The following is a 20,044-nucleotide window of genomic DNA, read 5'->3' as shown; positions in this document are numbered from 1 at the left end:
GGATACTGGAAACCATTTGGTCCAGATTCCCATCTGAGCAAATACAAAGACAAACAAACAATATAAGTGAGGGAACATCATGAGAAATTCAAGACTTAGAAATCTAAGTGCTATGGATGAGAGCCAACCAACTTTCCCTACTGGGGACCAACTTCTTCATGTTCTCTTTCAGGTTGGCCTGCTAATCAAACAGGCTGCTGGGAAGAGCAACCTAAAGAGAGTTACACTGGAACTGGGAGGAAAGAGTCCTTGCATTGTATTTGCTGATGCTGACTGTTAGTATGATTAATGCTTTTTTCTCTCACTTTTGCCCTGTCTCAGAGCAATGTTTCACCAATATTCTGCAATGCGCTAAATTATTTCTAACTAGATTCCTGGGATGAGACTTTTTTAAATCAACAAGCCCTTTCTGTTTGCAAAGTACTTTGTTAAGTTCTAGAGATACAAAAGAAAAAAACCAAAGCAGTTGCTCTTTTCCAGGGGCTTACATTTTACCTGAGTTCATATTAGAATAAAACAAACAAACAAAAACTCCATTATCTTTACTTTTGGAAGATAATCAACAAACTAAAAAACTCTGAATTATGCTTTTAGACCTTACCATATCAACAGGAAGGCTAAGCTCAGATGTAGAGGATGTATGGACTTTGGACACGGTACTGTAACATCTACTTCCTGACATTTTTACTGCATAACTTTTTAGATGATACTGTCCTTGCATTTTCTGTACCACATTAAGAGATGCTTGTTTTTAAAAGCCTTTTTTAAATTAGTTCAGAAGAATTTTAAGAAGGTGAGAAAATTCCATCAAGTTAAAGGAAACTGAGTACTTAGGCTGCTATAATAAAGATAATGATAAAAATAACAATAAAATCTAACATATACGTATATGCATGTATGAACATATGTGTATATGTGTGTGTGTGAAGCTTGGAAAAGTGATTTACAAATAGTATCTCATTTCATTGTCACAACAATCCTGGGAAGTAGATGACATTATTATCCCCATTTTACAGTTGAAGAGACTGAGTTTGTGTAACCTGCCAAAGATCACATAACTAGTGTCAGAGGATAAATTTGAACTCAGATTTTCTTGACTCTAGACTCTGTCCACTGTAAAATTTAATGGCCTCTAACTTAACAAAGAGTAACATGGGACATCTCCCAAACTAAACACTAAAAAGATTAAATTATCTTTTCAGCCAGGAAATAAGTTGATGTTCACAGTATGCAAAGTTTAAAAAAAATTATACATAACTCCAAAGCTAAGTTTCTGAGAAATTAGTACATTGAAAAGACTATATTGTCTTCTGATAAAAACTTAACCATAACACAATCATATAACTTTTAAATGCGCATATAACTATCTCAACAAGGCATAAGTAAGTGAGTTTTTTTTGTTTAGTTTTATTTGAAGGATATTGACTCAATTTTTGAGGTATTTTGAAAGATTCTTTCTGTAGAACAAGATTCAAAGATTGAAAGGAAGGAAAAAGGAAACTTTAGCTTTCATTCCAGTAGTCCGTTTTACCTTATCCAGAGGGCAATTACTCGAGTCTTTTCAAAGCGATATTTTGATGCAATTTAGCCCAAGAGACTTGTACAATCATTTCAAGTTTTTCCCACTATCCAGTTTTAATGCAGTCTCTATCCACAAATATTCAGTGACAGTGAGGTCCAAAAAGAGCCATAGAATATATGCTGTGTATTTTACGGGCTAAAAGACACTTCCTCTCCTCTTGGCAAAAAAGAATATGTGTGTATATTTTATATATATATATATATATATATGCACATATATGTATATAAAATCTTTTGGAAATGTGTTCTTTTTGACTTTGTGTAACCTGTGGGTTTTATGATATTTCTTTTACAGTGGATAGTGCTGTAGAATCCGCACACCAGGGTGTGTTCTTCCACCAAGGCCAGTGCTGCATCGCCGCATCGAGGCTTTTTGTGGAAGAGTCTATTTACAATGAGTTTGTTCAGAAGAGCATAGAGCGTGCCAAGAAATACACACTGGGGAATCCTCTAAACCCAGGAGTGCAACAAGGTCCTCAGGTAGGTAAATAAAGGAATAGGAATTGTGGGATAGGAATAGGAATTATCCACAGAGGATAAAAGAGACCATTTCAGGCAAGCAGAATACTGTGCACATTAACAAAGTGTTGGAATACATTTGGGGATTATTAAGAAATACAGTCAGATAAGTAGGGTGAGATCCAGTTAGAAATGGGTTTGAAAGCCATGCCAAGGAGGTTCAACTTAATAAAGTAGACTTTAAACATGATGAAAGTGATATTTTATGAAGATTAGGTTTACAAGCTTCTTATATGCAAGATGGATCAAAAGGGAGAGAGCCTGAAGTCAGAAAGATGATAGGGAGGTCATTGCATAACATTGGTAGCAGATAAGAAAAGATATTTTAAAAGATGATAACAATATGGTATGAAAAGGAATATGTAGGTTGAAAAGAAGAGGAAGGACTCAAACATGTCCCAAATATTTCTAGCATGGCAACCTAAAAGTATGATGATACTATGCCAAAAATTGGGAAGGAGAGTCAGTCTAGGGAATGGAGGAAAAGAAAGATGATGATGTCAATTTAGAAAGGGCACTGGATTTGATTCCCATTTCTGCACCTTAATACCTTCATGACCTTGGGTCTGTCATTTAAACTCTGGGCCTCAATTTCCTCAACCACAAAATCAGCTTGTAGGATCAGAATTATATTCATTTGTCATAAAATCATAGAATCAGAATTGGAAAAGATCTGAAAATTCATGTGTACAGCCCCAGATGAGGAAGCAGGGGCCCGTGAAGCTTCAGTGACCTGCCCAGAGTCACACATTTAGTAGAAGGCTAACTCCAAGGCCTAGGTGAAATCTCAGATCCTATAGAGTTCTAAATCTATAATCATATTATTCTGCTCATTAATTGTACCATGATAAGTTGGAAATGTGAAACTTAAAGACAATGGAACTTAAGGTGTTAACTTGTACATCATTATAGTGGGTTTGTCAGAAGAAAGTGGAAACACTGTTCCCAGACCCATAGGTGTGAATTTCTATTCCCAGCCAGCCCCATGAGTGCAGACTAGACTGGAAGCAAAGAAGGGGAGTACAAAAGGAGATGGGAGCTGATCCATGAGTGTTCTGCTTTGGGAAGGTCATCATGTAATCTTTGACTCACTTGTAACCTAATAGAGTGACATGAGTTAAATACTGAAAACCTATTTATACAATAAGCAAGATTCATGAAAAAATAATTATCTGTTTCTTGTTAAGTGGCAATGAAGAAAATAGAACAGGGACTGTTTTCACTTTTAATTTGTAACCGTAGAGCTTATAACATAGTAGAGAGGGCATAGGGATTGAACCTGGGATTTCATTGGGATAAAGCAGAGGTGTCAAACTCCTGGCCAGCAGGCCACAAGCAACCTGTAAAACTCCCAAGTATGGGTAGAGCCAGATGAAAATGTATTTAGGAAATGTTTAACAAAATAAATAAAAATGCAATATAATATGGATGATTTTAATTTGTGGTTTCCTAAATCAACAAGTGCCCTAGAGGGATCAGTTTCTATTTGAGTTTGATGACACTGGAGAACTCCCTGGAGAGGAAACTCCCTCTTATCAGTGCAGGTCATCACTTGCTCTGTAACTTAAAGAGTTGCCTAGAGCATTGATATTTTAAGTAATTTACTTAGCCATCTGCTAACTTAGCAATCAGCTGACTTTAAAGTAAGCTATCTATTACGCCATACTGTTTCTTAGCAACACATAGTAAGTGCCTTATTGCTGGATGGATTGATTGATTGGATAAGGGGGTCCTCTTAAAAACTAACAGTATTTCATTTATGTAATACTTTGGAATTTTTTTTGGGGGGGGGAGTTATTCTGATAGTATTTTTTTCCCCAATTACATGACAAGACAATTTTTAGCATTCATTTCTACAATATTTTGAGTTCCAAATTTTTCTCCCTTCCTCCCTCCCTTCCCCTCTTTCAAAAATGCTGCTTTGGAACTTAAAAGCACTTTTCTTATAACAGCCCTATGAGACAGTGCAAAATGTTGTCATCCCATTTTAAGTATGAGGAAACTGAGACTCATAAAGGTTGAATGAATATCTTACAGTCACTTAGCCAAGTAAGTAGTAGAGCTAGAATTTTACCTGAGTCTTCTGACCCCAAATCCAGTCCTATTTCCACTCATCATATTTTCTTTGTCAACCTTTTCCCACCCCCTCTCACCCAAAAAAATGTGTATGAGGAATCAGGAACTTTTAAACCACTCTTCTTTCTTTGATAAGCTTTACTTTTTTTCATGACACAATAATAAATTTGAAATGCTTAAAAAGAAACTGAATATTTACTAAATTCTTCTTAAACTTAGGATAACTTCAAGGGAACCCACTAATGTCAAGAGATAGTTATCATGAGAAAATGCTAATAGGGAGTAATTGGGGGCAGCTAGGTGGTGCAGTGCATAGAGTACCCTCCTTGGAGTCAGGAGGACTTGAATCCAAATGCGGTCTCAGACCAGACACTTGACACTTAGTAGCTGTGTAACCCTGGGCAAGTCACTTAACCCCAATTGCCTCAAAAAAGAAAAAAATAGGAAGTAATTGTGTTTGTATTGTATGAGCAATTACCAAGTTACTGGCCTGGAGACACTCACCTCCCAGTCCAAGGTACCATTTTATTTTATTTTACTTTTTGGTGAGGCAATCAGGGTTAAGTGAGTTGCCCAGGGTCACACAGCTAGTAAGTGTCAAGTGTCTGTTGTCGGATTTGAATGCAGGTCCTCCTGACTCCAAGGCCAGAGCTCTGTCCACTGAGCCACCTAGCTGCCCCCTAAGTTACCATTTCAAAGTGAGGTTGGGACTATGCACAGCCCTCCTCACTTAAACCAATTCACTTGCAAGTCATGGCATCATCTTGATGTCATTCTCCTCTTTGAGAACAAAGGACAAAAAAGAACAAATTACCATTTTAAACTTCTCTTGATGAGTTCTGCCATAACCTTTATTGATTTCAGGACAGAGTATAAACTCATTGGGAACAAATATCCTTCTAAATTATAGGCTAGATGACTTTTTTTTTAACCAAATAAAAGTCAACCAAGATTAATTGGAGTATTTTTTCTTAATTTTTAAAGCATATTAGGATGGACTTTGGTTGAATTGTAATTGAACAAATGATTATTATTTCATTTCTCTTCATAATCTATACATTTACATTGAGACATTCTTCAGTAATTTAAGACCAGCCATGTAAAGGTAGCTAAAGAAGGGGTGTTTTCCCCTTTATTTCAGCCACAGGTCAGAGATTCATTTAAATTAGCTAGCCATAAGATTTCTCATTATACATTTTTAGTAATAACAATCATCTTTACACTTAGGTAATACATTGCAAAGATAGATTCAAAAAAAAAAAAACTAACTTTCAGTCCAGGAAAGCTATTTAGATATATTTGCAACATTGGACCATTTTCTTTTTTTCTTAATCACAAGTTCAAAGAATCATTGTCACTCTAAGTTTAATTTTTCTTTCTTTTCTGTTATCCTTCCCTTCCCTGCCACTCATATTTTCATATAGATTGATAAAGAGCAGTACAACAAAATTCTTGACCTCATTGAGAGTGGAAAGAAGGAAGGAGCCAAATTGGAATGTGGAGGAGGCCCTTGGGGAGACAAAGGTTACTTCATCCAGCCCACAGTTTTCTCAGATGTTACTGATGACATGCGCATCGCCAAAGAAGAGGTAAAGGACTTGGTTCCATTCTGTTCCTTCAATTACTTTCTTTATTGCTACACACTTGAACACAAAGCATCCATTTTCAAGACATAACTGGATGAATAAGTTTCCCCATAGATGAGAATTCCCTCCTCTATTTTACCTTAATTGGTTTATCTTATTCATTGATAGAACTTTAGCCATTGTCATCTAGGCTAGGGAACACTGAGCACTCCCAAACCCTATGGCAATAATTACTAATTATCATATGGCAGTTCCAAACTACATTATACCCAAGTAATAGGAAGAGAAAATATTTCTATATGATTAAAAACTTAGAAATCATAAAACAGCATATTAATTAGTATTTTCCCCCTTTTCAATGATAGGGAACCTTCATAACACCTGCCTTTGTGCAGGCCATTATTGCCTTGACTTCAATTCATAAAATATAATTGAAGTCATTGTGTCAATTTAAGAATCATGGACCTTGAAGAGACTGGAGATGTCACCTGACGCAGAGCACTGCCTTTCATGCCTGGGACTAACAAAGTTATCCAGAATAAACTGTCAGTTTGTTGTTGCAATTTCTGGAGAGATGAAGACTTCACAACATTTTTGTCACCCTGACTTTCAAGAGGTTTTCCCTTCAATCCAACTCAAGTTTCTGCTTCCCTTTCCATGTAATTTCCTTATTCCATCTAATAATTACAATGATGATAATAATTGCTAACATTTAAATAGCCTTCTAAGGATTACAGAATGCCTATATTTAACAGAAATGTAGAGAACACGCTAGTTATATTTTCCTCACAAGATAATAACCTTGGAGTTACTCTTTAGTCTTTTTTGTTTTTACATCAAACATATTCCTTTTACTTCTCCTTTTTCCAACAAACCTATTTGTTTCCTCTCCTTGGTAGTTGGATCATACTGTTAGGAGCATAAGCTCATAGAACTAGAGCTGGGAGGGATCTCAGAAGACTTTAATACCCCTTTATTTTCTAGATGAAAAGTTGAGGCTTGAAAGAATAAATCATACAAAGTCACACAAATAGTTAGCAATCAATGGGGATGTGAACCCGAAACCTTTGACTCCAAAGAAAATCAATGCTATTTCCACTGAGCTACTCTCACCCCTCTCCAGTTTCTTAACATCTTTATATATGGCAAAGACCAAAAAAAAAAAAAGCCGCCATATTGAAACACAAGAATTTCCTTAGAATATCATGTAGTAGAAGCATTGCTCCTCAGCCGTAGAATAGAATGGTTTATAGCAATGTCTTTCAGGGGTATGCTGGAGGCTGTTCCACTTTAGATTCAGACCTAGCTGTTAAATGTTCACGTGCAGTTACACTTTAAAAAACATCAAATCTTACAAATCATGGTTTGATTTGTTATTGTGTTGACTTTCTGGACTTGAGAGGGGGATGAAGGAAATGTTAATAATGCCGATCAAAACTAAATCTGAGTCCCCATTTTTGGACAGCCAGTTGTACACATTTCCCAGTGTGTCTATGCATACTATCTTCATTTGTTGTTGTTGTTGTTGTTGTTGTTGTTCTGTCATTTCAGTTATGTGCAAAACTTCATGACCCCATATGGGGTTTTCGTGGCAAAGATACTGAAATGGTTTGCCATTTCCTTCTCCAGCTCATTTCACAGACAGGGAAACTGAGGCAAACAGGGTTAAGTGACTTGCCCAGGGTCACACAACTATCTTCTTATGCCTATTTAACTTTTCAGAGAGTGCTAGAATCTCTGCTGTCATTATCCTTACTCAAGCAGAGACATTATGAATTATGGATAAGTGTCAGGCTCCTGGTTGGAAAACACCTGGTTTTAAATCTTGCTTCTGACACTAAATAGCTATGTAGACATGTCACTTAACCTCTGTGTGATTCAGCCACTCCTCAAGACTTACCTGCTAAATCATAGCATGGTGATCCTCTGATTTTGTTAGTGGGAATTCCCAAAACTGGTAAAATCAGAGATCCTCTATATGTTTCTGTTACCTCACTCATTGTTATTACCTTTTTGACAGGTAAGCTAACTGAGGTTTAGTGATGGCAAAGTGACTTGCCAGAGGTATCACAGCTGGTTGATGGAAGTATGGAAACAGAATCCCAGTCCTGATTCTTACCTACAAATTCTCTATATTACACCACTTTGCCAGTGATAAACATGCTGTTTTCATTTACAATCAATCTATCTGCATTGCAGCCATATTCAATTCCAAAGGCCTCTGGCCATATGTAAGTTATCATTTCTCTTTCAGAGAGGAACTTTACTTTGAGAAAGTAGTTTATCTGACTTTGTTTAAAGAATCCTTAGGCACCTATGGATTATCGCGGTTTTTGTGTAATGCTTGTTTGCCAGACAAATGCCAATCCAAATTGAAGGCATTACAAACTGGACAATTCTTCAAGATTCACAAATATTTGAATAGCTTTCACTCAATTTCTTTTTCAATGAAATGTTCCCATTTCCTGGCTACAGCAGGATAGAAGGGAGAAATAGCTAAGATGTTATTTCAGAATGGTTATAGCATGTCTGGAAGATGTGTCAAGGAAAACCCAAAAACCCGAAACTAATTACAAATACTAAAATATTTATTCTGTCCATTGCCAGAACAAACAACTTTTTAGTTCTAAGAGGCAAGCCTTCAGTAATTTCTGCAACCATTTGGAAGTCCTGAAGTATTTTTGAACTATTAACATTTACTGGTTGCATTTGCTCCTATAACTTAATGTGATATCTGCATTTAAATAAAAAATTCAATCTATTTAAATTTATGACTTTTCTGCTCCCATCTCCAACTCCAAATTCACAAGTACTAGGTAGGGGCAATACCCCTGGCTAGGTTAGGATCATAGTAATAACGGGATTAAGAGATAGAAACCACCTTAAATATTATCTAGTCACATTATCTAATTTTAGGATGAAGATAATAGAGGCCCAGAGAGATGATGTGATTTTCCACAGTCAGTTTGATCATAAACAAAAGACATAATTCTTACTGACTGGATCATGCATTCACTCGTGGGCCATAGGAGATGAAGGTGTGGAGCTGAGTACTGAACACTCAAGTCACTCCTTGGTTTTACCCAAGTTGTTTCCTCTATCTTAGGTTCCAAATTAGTAGAAAGACTCCTGGCTGTGGATACTGTTATGGGCTAGTGACCAGATCATAAAACATGCTCACTCTGACAGAATGTTTATCAAAATAATTCACACCCTGATGAATGCCTCCTTTCAGAAGGTCAGTGTTGACTTCTGGGGTTTGTTCTTGCTATAGGGTATCCCCAAAGTCTTAGTGCAGATTTAACCTTTGAAAGCAACTTAAAACCACCCTCAAGACTTTTGGGATGCCCTATATTTGTGCAGTTTTCATCAAAAGTTAAGAGTAGGAATGGAAGATTAAAAAAAGCCTTCACCTTAAATTTGATTTCTCACATAAATATCATTTATCTGAGGTATAGAATCATAGCTCTAAAGCTTTGTAGGGGCCTTGGAGGTCATCTGTTCTAATCCCCTAATTTTAAAGATAATTAACTGAGACTGAAAAAAGGCAAAGTGATTTGAGCAATATCAAACAGGTAGTAGGTAGCAGAGCCAACATGAGAATCCATGTCCTCTGATTCTGATTCTGCATTCTCTCCACCATACCATGGTGCCTCCTGACTTCTTTCCTATTAGGGACAATCATTCAACAAACATTTATTAAATGACTACTAAGTGTAAGGTACTATACTTGTCACTGGGAACAAAAAACAAATCTAAAACCAATCTCTGATCTTGAGGAGCTTACAGTCCATTTCACAAAAATTACTTGCCATTGATATCATTCTAATACATAAATGTGGGAACTAATTTACCAATTTACCAATGATTTCATATGTCATTTTAGGAAAACTTCCACTTATAACAAACTTATCATGCTTCAATTCACGTCCCAAACCAAAACAAACCAAAAACAGAAACAAAAGAAAAACCAAGAACAAACTGTCCGCACAACAGAAAGAGCAGTCAACTTTATCTGATTCATATTTATATGCTTTCCCCTTGACTTTCTCTTTCATTCCCTCCACTTATTTCTTCCTCTCCTTCTTTCTATGGCGCAGATTTTTGGACCAGTTCAACAAATCATGAAGTTTAAAACTATCGACGAAGTGATCAAAAGGGCCAACAACACCCACTATGGCTTAGCAGCAGGTGTTTTCACCAAAGACCTTGATAAAGCCTTGACCATTTCCTCCGCCCTTCAAGCAGGAACAGTCTGGTAAGTCAAAACTTAGTGAGGTAGTTTTTTTTTTTTTTTACGAGATTCAATCACATCTCAAATCACCTTAAGAGAAAAACTTGGACATTTGAAAAGCAACATGCTTTTCTTTCAAACCAGGCAGACCACTGAGATGTAGATTTTTTCTGCTTGTGTTCTAAGCTACTGATAATTTTGTAGATGAGCAATAGGGTAATTTAATTGAGGTCTGTCTATCCTCTATGGTTTGTTTCTTGAAAATAATTTAATGAAATTTGTTGTTTAAAATCAAGTAATTGAGAGTATTGTGGTGTTAGTAAAAATAGTTACTACTACTACTAAGACAAACAAATTTTAATAATCTATAACAATGTAAACATATTGTAAATAACATATATAAATATTTATAAAAATAAATAAAATATTCCCTAATATATAAAACATACATTATATAATTTAAATATTGTTTATAAATAAAATATAATATATGAAAAGTATATAAAATAATTTGTACAAAATATGTAACATTATTACTATAAATACTACAATAAATACTATTATATGATAATATAAAATAAAACTATTATAATAATAGGTAGATTTTATGTAGAACTTTAAAGATTGCAAAGCACTTTACAAATCTTATCTCATTTTATTCTGAGAGCAATCCTGGGAGGTCGGTGATAGAATTGTCTACATTTTAAAGATGAGGAAATGGAGGCATTTATGTAACTTAGTCAAGGTCACACATCCAGTGAGAACCAGCTTTGGAATCAGGAAGACTGATGTTCAAGGCCTTCCTCTGACAAACACTAGCTGTGTGGCAAGTCATTTAACCTCTTGTGTTACAGGATTATGTTAAAGCATAAGTTGTCTTGCTCCATCAATGGAAAGGATTTCCAACTCAGAGTGAAAACTCTACCAGTGAAATTACAGGTCCAATACAACAGGGAAAAATTAATTAATCAATAAAAATTTGTTAGTGTCTATTACATGCTCAACACTGTACTAATTGATGTAGAAGACACAGTGTTATATGTTAAGATTACATATTTTTATTTGGGGTCTAGACCTATAATGTCATTAGTACAGAGATCTGCCACGAGGAAAACCCCACTGCCAATGCATATTAGCACCTGCCCTGAAGCTTGGAGAGTTGTCTTAGAGGTATTTTCAAGAGCTGCCAGTGGCACTGAGAGGTTAGTGACTTGCCCAGGGTCACACAACCTGCATGGTTGAGAGTCAAGAACTGAACCCTATCTTCTTGGTTATATTTAGGGACATGTTATTCAGAGTTGAAAGGAAATTTGGGATTCATTTAGTCCAACCTCCTGAATATGATAGATGAGAAACTTGAGTCTCAAAGAAGTTGAGTGACATGTTGAAATCACACAATAAGGAACAGAACTGGGACATGAACCCAAGTCCCCTGACTCAGTTGTTTTCCTTCATCCTCACTTCAGGGGGATATGGCAGCTTTCTGTGACTAACCTCATTGTCCTGTTTCTTATAGGAATTGCCTGTTCTCAGATTAGCTGCTGTATCAGCCTTTGGGGTCACATTGCAATTTTGTAGTACCTACCTTCTAGTCATTTTTGGCCTTACCGTAGGCTATGGCAAAGGATCATTCATCTAGTTACTCCTTCTTAATCCAAACTAATACCTTGATGCTTTTCCCACCTACATTCTCCATCATAGCTGGAGCTAATTACATATTAATTAATATAATTATTATATATTTTATTATATTAATTATATATAATAATATATTAATGCACACACATATGTATAATGTGTGTGTGTTATGCACTGGCATAAGCAGTCCAAATAGACTTCCTTCTTAGCGAAAGTTTCAACTTCCAGTCTGAGAAGCACTATCCTAAAGAATTTCCTGCAACCAAAAAATTTTTCTCACCTTGAGAATTTTCCAGTGGTTCCGTTATCTGTTCTGTAGGGATTTCTAAGTATTTAAAAATCACTTCTGTCTTTGCCTTTAAAAACATGCTATGTTCTAAGAACTTTTATCTGTGGTTCCTGAAACAAAAAGAAAATACAGGGTCAGAATTACAAGTTACCTAAAGAACATGGGTTTTGCTGATTCCTACGCTCTCTTGACAGGTTTTTCTAAGTGTATGCCTACTCTCCCCCACAGATACTAAGTGCTATGGTGAAAGATTATGACCTAAGAAGTTCAGTGGACAAGACACTGAGCCTGGAATCAGAAAGACCTCAATTTAAATGTGGCCTCATACATTTGTTAGCTGTGTGATCCTTGGCAAGTCACTTAACCTCTATTTGCCACCATTTCCTCATCTATGAAATGGGAAAGATAATAGCACCTTCCTTATGAAGCTGTTTGATCAAATGACATAATAATTATAAAGTGCTGGCACATAGTGAGTGTTATATAAATCTTAGTAATTATTATTATTATTTATAGGCTGTAATACTTTTCATTGTTCAAGAACTTGTTTTAATATATCAATACCTGAAATGTTGTTGTTATCTTTCTTTTTTTTTTTTGCTTTACTGTTATATAAATGATTTTATTTAAGACTTGAAAGTGTCATCATTATGAATGGCTTGTTTACATAAATGAAAATGCAACAGTGGGGGCTCAAGAGATAAAATGGTAAATATACCAAGTGTATATCCCCCAAAACATGCTTAATCCTAGAACGTCAAAAGAATTTTAATGTAATCACATTGAGGAAGTCCATTTCAATGGGAACTTTAGGCCCTTCACTGAGAGAGCAGGTTGAAGTGGGTGAGATAGTCCACAGAGTAAGTAGGTGTTGATATACCCATATGAGAGGTGGAAATATTAAGTAGGGGTAACTACCTCCTTTAATTTGTTATACTAATAACATCAGTTAATATTAAGTATTCACAACATATCTCATAAATAGTACAAGATTCTCTTATGCTGCAATCCATTAAAATATAATAAAAATATAAATTCTTTTGGCTTTTTGAGTGTCACACAGACTCCAAAACAAGTGGATGGGCCTGTTCTCCAATAGAGGGGAGTACCCACATTTATGAGATGACAATGCCATGGAATTATTGAAATAAATATATAAATTACCTTAGAGTTAATAGCTAAAGAGTTAAATATTTTCACCTTTTTAGTTCATCTAAACCTAGAAAATTTTGCATTAATTACCTACAATAAACCTTGCAGAGAGGTAATTTGTTCTATTAGGTAAAGAGATGGCCTCAAAATCTTGAAGGCCTTGATTCAAGGCCTGCATCTGACAGATACTGGCCATAGCTCTGGACAGGTCATTTGACCATTAAATGTCCTGGAACAATTTAGGACTGTAAGCTGCAGAGCAGATGTAGGTCTGCTTTGGTAGAGAAACATTTTTCACTGGGAGTTCTGTATCGAAATGAAATTACAGATCTGATCTAGAAGTTAAAGGAGATAATATTTGTAAAGCACTTAGCACAGTGCCTGACACATAATATGCCCTTAATTAATGCTTATTCTACTTCTTTTCTTGCTTTCCCTTCAAAAAAAACAAAAACAAAAGAATCTCATTCATAGTAGGCACTAAACAATTCTGAATTAAATAAAATGGAATGTTAATAGAAGATACTCTTGTCTTTGAAGGGTGAATTGCTATGGTGTGCCTTCTCTTCAGGCCCCTTTTGGTGGATTCAAGATGTCTGGAAATGGGCGAGAAATGTACGTAAAGCCTTTTGGCATTTTATGTGGTATTTCTACAATATGTGCTATTTAAGATTTGTCTTCATGATACTAGATGATGTTTCCTGTGTGCTCAAGAATAAATTCAGTCTCTTTTTTGTCACGTGGCCTCCCTCCTCTTTCTTAGGAACCTATAAACCCAAATAACTCATTGAATCTTAGATTCAGATTAATATGAAAAAGAACATTCAAATAGATAAGACACATCCTTACATTTGTAGAGATATGAATTGTTTCTGGACAAAAGATAAAAATCAAAATAGAACCATATTCATACTCATTTAAAGAATTATACAACTTATTTTTCTTTATAAATTCATCATTATAAGAAAAATGTACTAATTTTTTCATTTTTAAAATACATAGGAGCTATGTTAGCTTCTCAGTTTTAAGCAAAGGTCTTTCCATTTCATCTCAGCCAACAAAATAAACATACTATGGAATATAGTTGGCTGGTAATAAATACCTGAATGTTTAATTCCTCTGTGGTATTTTTATAGGATTTGTTTATTTAGAAGTACTGTTTTCTTCTTGTTTTGCTGTATCTATTTTGTGGTGTTTATTTGAAAGAGTATTAGAATTCTCAATGGTAAATCTTTCTATTGAATGATCACCTTTAATCTCATGCTAATTCAATAAATTTTTTTTTGGCTAAACAACGGGGTTAAATGACTTGCCTCGAGTCACACAGCTAGTAAGGGTCAAGTGTCTGTGGTCAGATTTGAACTCAGGTCCTCCTGACTCCAGGGCCACTGTTCTATCCACTGTGCCATCTAGCTGCCCCCAATAATATTTTAATAGTCACTCTAAAAGATTCTTGAATACCATGAAGATTCAGGTTCCTCCTGTTCAGTGGTCACCTAGAAAATATATGTACACTACTCACTTGTGTTTCAAAATCCCACTCACCTAGAAACATAACTAGGGAAGGGTGGTAAGGACTTTGCATCAGGTGGTAATCTGAAAAGAAAGGAATATTTACTCTCCTCATGTTATAAATGTTCCTATACACTCTGCCTCACTGGCTACCAACCTGCATTTCTTCAGGAGTTTGGAGGTATAATAGGGGCTCTAAGAGACGAAACAGGGTCACAGCTCTTAGCAGAATGACAGAGGGGTAGGCCACCCCTTTATCCATTGAAACTGTACATAGTTTAATTGTCCTCTCTACATACTGTGCCCTATCACTTCCAATTGTCTTCTGTACGGTGTTGCTGTCTCACTCCACTCTTTACCCTGCCTCCATTGCAAGTTACTTGCATAGTTAGATATTCCCCTGCTATTGGCTTTGGAAATATTTCTAGGATATCAGTCCTGTGTCTGATGAAGTAATCCACGTATTACTTAACTATAATAAGAACACCAGTTTTAAAACTACCAATTTCTAAAACAATATAGCTGGGCATCCAAAAGAGCCCTAAGTTTTTATATGATTTTATAGGAGAAAGTCATTAATACATAAAATGCCTCTAATAGTCATTGCTTCTATTCTTGATGTTTCTGAGAAGATAAAATGTTTCTGAGGGCATTAATCCTAAAGTTTTTGTGAATGGTCCATAAATGGGATTTTGTGAACATGGGAAATTACCCATGTAGAAATATCTCCTACTGATATAGATCAACAACTCATCTTTAATGTATATTCCTGGATATTTGAGGACCTTAGACACTCAGTGACTTACCCATGGTCACAGAGCTAGCATGAGTCAGAGGAAGGATTTGAAACTTGGCCTTCTTGATTCCAAGACTTTCCTTCTAGTCACTACCCTACCCTGTCTTATATCTGCCCTAATGAAAAAAAGCCGAATTCTTACTTAGACATTGACTATATTGTAATGGATAACAGTATCTCAAATGCAATTTTGAATTTTTTTCTCCCCTCCAGGGGAGAGTATGGTCTCCATGAATACATCGAAGTCAAGACTGTCACAGTCAAGATTTCTGAGAAGAACTCATAAGAATGACACAGGAGATGATGCTCCATATAATCAATGAATAACCTAAAAAGTGAAAGATATTACAATTGCCATTTTCCCTGATTATTTACATTAGCAGCATTAAAAGACACTTATATCTAAAACATGTCATGTGGCTTCTTATTCTTATGTAAACATGGTGAATTCTATTCTTCCTGAAATTTGAGTAGTCCACTTAATCCAAGATCTCTCAAGTATTGTAACAGTCATGAGTTTTTCTTAATAGATGATTGTGCAGATTTTAAGTCATTAAAAAAATAAGAGTGTCATTTCTTGTTTTACTTTTTCTTTCTGTTAATGGTTAATTGAAACAGTACACATATTAAATTATAAAATAGATGTGCTCTATTCACTGATGTCGTTAAGTCATCTTTACCTTTGGGAACAATGGCTATGTCCAACGCATCACTCTGCTTAACTATAATTTCAATATCAGATTCATTAAAATAATGTACATGTGGACATTTTAAGAATAGATCTTCATCTTGGAGGTTTCCATTTCATACAATGTAAGACATACTCGGTGTTGAATTGGTCATGCACTTTATTTTTTAAGTCTAAGGCATAGATCCCTGAGCTTTTCCTCATGAAGGAAGTGTGTTGTTTTGATTTTTTTTAAATTTCACTTAAGTCCTATGATTGCCATATTGAAGAATGTGGAGAGGAATTGATGAGCAGGGTGAATATAGAAGACTGTCAAGGGAAGTGCTGACAGTTCAAGTTATCAAATTTACACTCTCTATGGGAACCCACAATTTCGGGGTTGCAGATTTGAAAGGTAATTTGGAAGTTATGTATTCCAACCTCCTCATTTTGCAAATGGGGAAACAGGGCAGATAGGTTAAATAGTTATTAAGGTCACAAATGTGACAAATAGCAGAACTGGAACTTGGGGCCAGGTTCTCTGGCTCCAAATCCAGCACTCATTCCCATTTCACCACCCCTACAAATTTGGAGGAAGAGGGAAGGTAGTTGGCAGCTGCTTTATATACCAATCCATGTAAGCCTTTTAAGTCAACTTGTTGAACGTGATGGAATTATTGGGAAGCTCCAGTCTAAGCAATAGTAATAAGCATTTCCTTTACTTTTCATCAACACCCTTGGCCATCCTCAGTTTTCTACAAACACCTATATCTTCCTACTGATATAACTTCCCATATGAAGTATCCATTTTTGAGAAACTCAATGTCTTGTCCTCTAACAAGCCTGGGATGGCTGAATTTATAGGATCATAGATTTAGAACTGGAAAGAATATCAGAGATCATTTACTCCAATCCCCTCATCCTATAACTCAGGCAGAATGAGGGAAAGTGATTTTCCCTATTTGCACTAAGTGCTGCCTTTCTTCCTACTCATAAAATTAAAACTAGGCACTTTTACTTTTCCTTGAATCTTGTTGCTTAAGAAAATTTCAGCATTTTGTTCTTGATCTTCACATTTTTCCAAATTGTTATTTAATCAGACAATTACAAAGAGGGGGAAAAAATCGAGATATTCTTTTTGACTAGATGAATCACCTTTGCTTATCAACTAAATTTATGTTCCACAGAAAGAGGGTTAATTTTTATTATATTCCTTCCAATGAAGCACTAGAATTTACACATAAAGGAAGATATCAAAATAAATATGAAAAAGATGACTGCCAAATCTTTTGTTAATTAAAAATGTTCTCTATCTTACCCTGACACACCATGAAGACCTTTCCCGAGGAAGGGAGAAAATTTGGAACCCAAAGTTTTAAAAACAAATGTTAAAAAAATTATTTTCACATGCAACTGGGAAATAAGATATACAGGAAATGGGGTATATAAATCTATACTGCTCTACAGGAAAATTGAAGGGGAAGAGGATAAGAGAAGGGGGGGGAGATAGAAGGGAAATAAAAGGCAGATTAGGGGAAGGAGTAAGGGGTGGGATCATCTTGGGGTGAGGGGAGGGATGAGATGGGAAGAAAATTTGGCACTCAAAACTTTGTGGAGGTAAATGTTGAAAACTAAAAATAAATAAATTAATAAAAAAATTTTGAAAAAAAAGACCTTTCCCATCAACTAATGATATCACTGCTTTCATCCATAAAATATACGGATCTAAACACAATGTAAAATAATTCACAAACTTTTTTAACTACTTTGTGATGTCTTCAAAAGGAAAAGTAGAAATTAGTGTCTGGTAGGAAAAGTTCCCAAATATGAGGCCCAGAATAATAAAGCAGCTAGGTGGCACAATCAATAGCATGTCAGGCCTAAAGTCAGGAAGACCAGATTTCAAATCACAGATACTTACTAGGCATGTGACCTTGGTTTGGTCATTTAACCTCTGTTAACCTCAGTTTACTCATATATAAAATGAAGATATGAATAGCACCTCTCTCCCAAGGTTTTTGTGAAAATAAAATGATATAATATGCGTAAAACACAACATAGTGCCTGGCACATAGTAAACACTATATAAATGTTAGCTACTGTTTATTATTTTTATTACTATTATTATAGTTACATATATATACTTACATAGAATTTTCAGATTTGCAAAGTACTTTACATATGTTATCTCTCATGATCTTGCGGGGGCAGCCTGTGAATTAGGTGCTATTATCCTCATTTTAAAAGTGATGAAACTGAGAGGTTCAGTAAAGAATTCAAGAAATAAAATTGGGTGATTTGTCAATGGTCATATGCTAAATAGCATATGAGTCAGTATTCCAACTTAGATCTTCTTGACTCCAAGGCTGGCACTCAATCCATAGCACCACCCACCTACTTAGAATGATTAAATGTAGCCACATAAGATTGAAATTTTATATTTAAAAAAAAAAAAACATTTACAGGTAGATAATAAGGGGCATGTTGAGTTAGACAAAAGAAATTATTTTGATAATATCTTACTGCCTTTCATATATGAATGTGTTGTCTCTGGCATATTTAATGAATTTTGAGATGCTTTTCTTTTTTTTTTTCTTTAGGCAACTGGGGTTAAGTGTCTTGCTCAGGGTCATACAGCTAGTAAGTGTCATGTCTTTGGTCTGAGGCCAGATATGAACTCAGGTCCTCCTGACTCCAGGGCTGGTACTCTATTCACTGCATCACCTAGCTGCCCCGAGATACTTTTCTAATAGTGGTAATAGGTTTGGTGAAAAAGGCCTCATTTTTGAGATAACTGCCTCAAGTTTGAAGTACAATGATCATAGAACCAAATGTCTTCTATATCAGAATTAGATAGGAGAATTTTGTGTTCATGGGGTTCCTGAAACAGGAAGTACATTAGTAGCATCTGCTGCTTGAACCATACATGCTCAGCATCAATGAATAAATTATTTTTTAAGTTTTATTGATGTCTTTTGTTTTCTGTCATTTCTGCATCTAACCAGACACTTTCAAATGAAGCAACAACTCCTAAACACTCCAAAGTGTTTACAACATTACTCTTTTGCAAAAAAAAAAAGCTAATGCATATAGGAGCAGCAGCGTGTAGTGGCTAAAGTGACAGGCTTGAAATTAGGAAGAATTGAGTTCAGACTGCACATGCACGCGCACACGCATGTGTACACACACACACAGACACACACAATTAACTGTGTGATCCTGAACAAATCACTTAACCTCTCTGCATCTTGAACTATGACCCAAGATTTATCTACTAAGATGTAAATAAGTTGTGTTTTGTGTTGTTGGAGGGAATTCACCAACCTGACAAAATCATTGATGGTATCTGTATTCACATAAGTTATTAATGTCCCACCACACAAACACCCTATGACAGAACAGGTGTTTATTATTCCCTTCTTGATTATGAAGTAAAGTGAGTGAATTGAAAGTGAAAACGAACAATGACAAATGACAAAGAGTTATGCAATAAACAATTATTAAGCAATTAATGCTAGACACAGTGCTAAGCACTGGAGATATAAGGGAAAAAAAGGGTTCTTAGTTTTTGAAAATATTCTGAAGAATAATACCCATGATATTGACATCCATGCCATGTTGTCAATATCATGTTGTGTGTCCCCAGGCAACTGGGGGTGGGGTGGGAGGGGAAATCTTAGAGATTGGTTATGTCTGCCCTGGATGAAGGCTTCATCAAAATAAATGAAAAATGAAGGTTAATATTTACTTGTCTAGCCATGAAAACAAAAGTTATAACTCTCTGCAAAAACTTCTCAGGCTTATTAGTGCTTTGAAAATGGGTGTACTGAAGGAGTCCTACAAAATTATTTTTTATGGTGCTGATAACCAAACTGGGAAGAGCCAAATTAGAGAAAGAAAATTATAGACTAATTACCCTAATGAATATAGATGCAAAATTTTTAAATTAAATATTAGCAAAGAGATTACAGCAACTTATCTTGAGGATAACACT

At 35.5% G+C, this 20,044-nt stretch overlaps 1 protein-coding gene across 1 annotated transcript in view; it reads left to right on the top strand.

The window, feature by feature from the left end:
• LOC114052445 (retinal dehydrogenase 1-like) overlaps nt 1–15,791 on the top strand; it is a 49,132-nt gene extending 33,341 nt beyond the window's left edge. Inside the window, exons 8-13 of the mRNA XM_027875055.1 lie at nt 173–275; nt 1,877–2,061; nt 5,601–5,765; nt 9,863–10,020; nt 13,616–13,690; nt 15,597–15,791. Coding sequence (XP_027730856.1) covers nt 173–275; nt 1,877–2,061; nt 5,601–5,765; nt 9,863–10,020; nt 13,616–13,690; nt 15,597–15,669 — 759 coding nt within the window. The 3' untranslated portion in view covers nt 15,670–15,791. The remainder of the gene's footprint in view (nt 1–172; nt 276–1,876; nt 2,062–5,600; nt 5,766–9,862; nt 10,021–13,615; nt 13,691–15,596) is intronic.
• Nucleotides 15,792–20,044: the final 4,253 nt, after the last annotated feature.

The sequence above is a fragment of the Vombatus ursinus genome, unplaced genomic scaffold (genome assembly GCF_900497805.2).
Source record: "Vombatus ursinus unplaced genomic scaffold, bare-nosed wombat genome assembly UNPS02014807.1, whole genome shotgun sequence".
NCBI classification, from domain to species: Eukaryota; Metazoa; Chordata; class Mammalia; order Diprotodontia; family Vombatidae; genus Vombatus; species Vombatus ursinus.
Note: the sequence above shows the minus strand (reverse complement) of the source record. Positions and strands in the feature narration are given on the sequence as shown.